Source organism: Ochotona princeps, chromosome 11 (assembly GCF_030435755.1).
Source record: "Ochotona princeps isolate mOchPri1 chromosome 11, mOchPri1.hap1, whole genome shotgun sequence".
In the NCBI taxonomy this organism is placed as follows: Eukaryota; Metazoa; Chordata; class Mammalia; order Lagomorpha; family Ochotonidae; genus Ochotona; species Ochotona princeps.
The window spans coordinates 70,898,670-70,904,115 of NC_080842.1; the positions used below are offsets into that span (position 1 = coordinate 70,898,670).

Sequence of the window (5,446 nt, forward strand, 5' to 3'; positions counted from 1 at the left end):
AGTGGAGACCTCAATGACCTATCCTTGGTCATTGAGGCCACTTGGGCAGACAGCAGGCGAAAGATCTCTGTCTCTCCCTCTCTACTTCTGTAACTGCTTTCCATGCAGCCTTCATACAGGTGGCGTGCAGAGACTCCCAAGAGTCACCCGAGCTCATTGGAAAGAAGGACACACCATGCTGAGCGTTACACCTCCAGGACGGTGTGAGACGCACCCAGGCCCGGTGGTACTGCCATGGCCTTATGCTTTATTTGGTTTTCATAATCTTTCATAGAAGATTGGTTCCCATGGGCACTAGGGCAGACGCTTGCAAACACATCCTAGAAGCCACTAGAAGCTTCTCTACAAAAGGGAGGGGGAGAGGTGAGTCTGGGGTGGGAGGGGGTGCAGAACCGGGGTAGGGAGGACGCACCAGTGATCCCTGCTGGTGCATGGAGAGCTGTCGTTTCGCATGCCCTGAACCCCTGTGCCTGGGGACACGGGACTCCTAGCAGGACACCCTTGGGCGCAGCTCTCGCTATTCCTGAGGCCTCAGCACTGCCTCCCCACAAACAGGGTGACGCCTCACTGCTGGGATGCCCCAAGACGCGGGCCCCAAGACCGTGGCTGCAGATGGGTGGTGGCCGTGACTTCAGTCCTCTCTGGTCAGATGTCCTGGTGGGCCAGTGGTGCCAGGGCTGGGGTGCTCCAAGGCATTGCAGTCATCTGACAGGAACACCAAGTCCTGCAACAGGTGCGCAATGAGCAGGAAAGAAGGTTCCAGAAGGGGCCTGAGGGGCCCATGGGACTCTCAGCTACCGCGGTGTAAGGCAGCCCATCCACCCCATCTATCTCCCACACTTCCCATGGGGTCCCACACTTGGCTGCAGATAGTGCTTGCTGAACCCCTCACAGGTGGGTGAGCAGAAGAGAGAGACAGTGAGAGCCCTGACCCCTGCCTGCAAACACTTCCATGTAAGTCCCATCCCTGGGCATCTAGAACTCTACCAACATCGTGTCCCTGTGTCCCTGGAGCCTGGGCCAGGGGAAGTGACCAGAACTCTACCAACATCATGTCCCTGCTGCCCCCAGAGCCCAGGTCAGGGGAAGTGAGGAGAGGGGATGTGTGTTGAAAGGGCTGATGCAGCCCAGCAGGGCACAGGGAGTCCTGCCCAGCACCTGCCAGTCTTCATGGTGCCCACTGTCACACTCCCGTGGTCTCACAAATGGACATGGCTACATTCCACACTCAGGGGTGGACAGACTGGCTGATGGGTGCTAGAGCCGGTGTCTGGGGGACGACAGGACAACCTCCCACCCGGACCCCAGGCTGGGCTTCTGTCTCTGCTGTCTCCCCTCTGCCAGGTACCCCAGGGTACCATCTCCCACCAGCCTTGGAGTCTTGGGGTGCGGTCCCTGCTTCACTTCACAAGGAGGCTGAAGTCTTTCCCAGATCTTTCTGTTCCTCCCCTCCCCCTCTTCTTGCTCTGCTCTTTGCCCAGCCCACTGCAAGTGGGAAAACTACGGCCCAAGGTGCCCACGTACCCGCCTGCAGAATGAGTTCATGATGGTGTACAGCTTGCGAGCCTGGTCCTTCAGGACGTCCACCCGGGCCACGTGCCAGCAGTGGGGTGAGGCCACAAACTCACGCAGCCAGGCCAGCGCACAATAGTTCTGGGGGTGGGCGGACAGGGGAGGGGAAGGGTGAAGGAGAAGCCAGAGAGAGGGAAGCAGGAAAGAATGCTGGGGGTGGGTAAGGGGAGTCTGCTTTCCCCACCCCTGAGCTGGGGGCAGCCCCACACTGCCTCCCTCCACCCCGTCCACCCCGTCCCCAGGCAGAGCCGTCTCACGTGGATGTCCAGCTGGTACAGAGGTGGCAAGTATCTCACACATGGCTCCTGGGAAAGAAGTTGCAGCTTGGTGAGCTATCCACAGGGACACCCCAGCTGGCCACAGCAGCTCCCTGGCTGCTCAGCAGCCCTCCTGTGTGCTAGCCAGTCCTGGCTCCTTCCTGATGCTAACACACACACACACACACACACACACTCACACAGCACTTCCCAATGTCTTATGTCACTACCTCCTCCTGGCACTGGATGCTTCGAGCACAATCTTCACACCACTTTTCAGTGCGAGGACACATACAGGCATGTAGAAGCCTATTACTGAGCCACGGACACAGTTACAGGCCACGTGCTGCTGGACAGACCATCTAGATGTGAAGCAGTTCTATAATGGGTGATTACACAACAGTTCTGCAAACCACCTGTAGGCACAGGTGCGTCGCTCGGCGTGATGGGCGCATAGGCTGCAGCCGCTCCTGAGGCACAGGTCTAGAGGTGTGGGCAGCAGGTGACCCTGTCCTGCGAAGCTCATGACTCGCTGCTGCCCCCTTCCATTTCACTTTGCTGTCTGTGCAGGCCTGTCAGAGCCCTGTCAGCCAGGGTGGGGCCTGCCCGCTTCACGACTCAGTTTCCCCAAAGAGTTAGGATAAGCAAGATGTGTTCACCTGTCTTTCCTTTTCTTTTCTTTTTTTCAATTGCTTGATGTGAGAGGCAAAGGGACAGAGCGCTCCACCTGCTGTCCACCACTGCCAGCCTGGACCAGGAGCAAGCCAGCAGACCAGAACTCCATGCCCACCTCCCATGCAGGTGACAAGGGAGCCAACCACGTGAGCCGTCAGCGTCTGCTGCCCAAGGTCTGAATTGGCAGTGGAGCTGGTACTTGAACCCACATCCCTGATACAGGAGGTGGCATCCTAAGGGGCACCTTCGCCGCTATGCCCAAGGCCTGAGCAACCAAATATTTGCGTTTGCCCTCAGCTTTGCCATTCTTAGTCTCTTGCTTTTAGTCTTTTAAGATCAGAGTTCCTTTACAAGGCGAGCTGTCTGAGCATTTGCTAGCAAGGAATATGTGAATGAACCATAATGATAGTGAACCTATCCTGCTGGTGTTATTCACAAGCAGGTTAGGAAACAGAGCCTTTGATGCAATTTTTCTCACCCCTAACACATGCATGCAAACTCACACACATGCACACGCATACCCACAGGAACACACACATATAAAACACACATACACGTACACCCACACTAGCAAAAAGCAGAAATGCTGTGGGTGTGGAATGCCGGAGCAGCCGTGCCTCGAGGGGCTAGAATCACAGGTAATATCTACTTTCTCCTTTGTCCTCTGCAGATTTTCCTTCCATTCTACCAAGTGCATCAGTTTTGTAACAAGAGGAAAATACACGTTATTGAACGTTGAAGCAGAAAATGAAGAGAGCACACATCCCAGGGTTGGAGAGGCACAGTGTCCGTGTGAGCATGGACGAGCCATAAAGAGCCACCCGCAGATCTTAGCAGGGGCTTCCATGAAGTCCAATGTGTCTGGTTCCTATAATGGAGGGGAAACCAGAGGCCTCGCTCTCACCACATCAGCCCTCTCAGCCCCTTTCCCCACGGAGTCGCTATGGGCAGTGACTAGCTGCTGTACAGAGCCCTCTGGGGCCCAGGGCCATGACACCTGCTCAGGGTTGTGGGCATCCCAGGAGCCTCAGCAGCAACAGCTGAAGGAGGTCAGCAAGGAGTTCAGATAGCCCTGAGCCTGGAAGCCCAGGTTTCTGCAGGAAACCCTTTCCTTTCCTGTTCTCTTTCCGTCTTGCAAGAGGTCTTCGGGTATTCATAGTAATTTGCAAGCTAGAACGCTGATGGCCGAGCAGAAACACTGACAGTGAGACTGGCTTTGCCCACACAAGAACGCCGAGGCGGCTTGCTGCCCCCCCCTCCAGCGCCCCCTCTCCAGGGGCCCACCAGGGACTCACCGAGGGCTCCATGGCCTGCAGGCTCTGGAAGTCGCGGTTGAGCTCGCTGCTGAGCGCCCGCAGGCGCGAGTAGCACGTCGGGGGCGCGGGCGCCACTGGCGAGCCAGTCAGCAGTAGTAGCAGCAGCGGCAGCGACCAGGGCGTCATGGTGCCAGGACCTCAGCCTTGCGGCCGCTGCCGCACCTTTAAGGAGGTGCCCCGGGCCGGCTCCACGCCCCCGTTTCCTGTGGGGCTCAGCACAGCCGCGGGTGGGAGGCGGGGGCTGCAGGGCAGGGCTGGGGGAGGCAGGAAGAGCTGTGCTGCCGGCAGGAGTGGCAGCCAGGCTGGCAGGGGGGCTGCTGGGCGAGCGCCAGGCCGGCTCTCTGCCCATGATGGGGGTTGGGGGTGGATCTTGTGCAGGGAGTCCCAGTTTGTGTGATTCATGGTGGGTTTTATGACCACCAGCTGGGAGGCAGGGAAGGGTCCCAGCAAAAGGGAAGCTGATTCCCCCCATTTGACCATTAATCACCTGCCTCACTTCATGGTGCTGAGTTCCGCTAGTGTGTATAGGATGTAGCAGGGCAGGGCGGGGTGGGGGTGCTGGCATCCCACATCAAGTGCAGGCTGGCGTCCTGGCCGCTCCACTTCCCACCCGGCTCTCTGCTGAAGTGCCTGGGAATCTGCAGGAGAGGGCCCCGGTAACTCGGGCCCCTGCACCCATGGGGAGATTCAAACAAGGAGTCAGGCTCCTGGCTGCAGCGTGGCCTGGCCCTGCCGTCGCCATCTGGGGAGTGAGCCCACAGGGGAAAGACTTCTCTCCTGTTTTGCTGTCTCTCCCTGTCTCCATCACGTCACCTTTCAAATGAATCATCTTTTTTTTCTTCTAACTATTCTTAAAGAAGAGAAAAACTCTCGTAAAGGTGGGTCGGGGTTGGAAGACACCGAAGCTGAGGCAGCCACCATGGAACAGGATGCCCGTGCCCACCAGGCAGGGCAGCCGGGGGTAGGTGTCACTCGCCCTTCACCAGGACGAGCTCTCCCTGGAGAGCACTGACTTGGGGTTGCTAGAGGAGTAAGTGCTCCCCAGGGCTGCTGCTTTGTGCTGTGATCTTGAGCCGGGAAACAGTCCCGTGCTGCAGGTGGGAAGACTGAGGCTTGGAGAGTCCCAGCGGCTTGTCTGAGATCCAGGTGAGGCTCCACACCACATCCTCCCTCCGTTCTGCTACCCACAGCATGGGCCGGGTCCACAGCAGGCCTTTCACAGCCAGAGGTGATGGTCGGTCCTCGGGCTGCCCAAGATTAAGGCATGAGAAAGAAGCAGTGGTCTGACTTAGCAGCCAGCCTCGCTTGCACACGCCCGCGGCCATCGCCAACACCAGCCGACTGAGTGGGTTCCACTGAGCTCTTGGGATAGGAACAGGAGTAGGACCCCAGGGGTGTGGGAAAGAGTGTAGGACGTGGATCAGCCCCAGGGCTGTAGACCTGGCTCCCGGCTCCCCCCTCTCCCTGTCGCGTCTCCCCGGGGTGCTGGCTTTGATTCGTGCTTCCTCCTCAAGTTATTTGTTTGTCTGGTTTGCAGTGGCCACAGCCCTGAGCAAGAATCAGAGCTGCGCCTTTCTGTTTTGTTCAGAGTTCCCTGAACGGCTCCTGCCGGTTGACCCAGGCCTG

General features: G+C 58.2%; 1 protein-coding gene across 1 annotated transcript; it reads right to left on the reverse strand.

The window, feature by feature from the left end:
* Nucleotides 1-232: 232 nt before the first annotated feature.
* On the reverse strand, nucleotides 233-4,055 carry CYTL1 (cytokine like 1). The gene is made up of 4 exons (XM_004579357.2): nucleotides 3,800-4,055; nucleotides 1,830-1,877; nucleotides 1,525-1,653; nucleotides 233-724 (listed from the first exon to the last, which is right to left on the reverse strand). The coding sequence occupies exons 1-4, from the start codon at nucleotides 3,944-3,946 to the stop codon at nucleotides 632-634; spliced, it is 417 nt and encodes a 138-aa protein (XP_004579414.2). The 5' UTR covers nucleotides 3,947-4,055; the 3' UTR covers nucleotides 233-631.
* Between the last annotated feature and the right edge of the window lie 1,391 nt (nucleotides 4,056-5,446).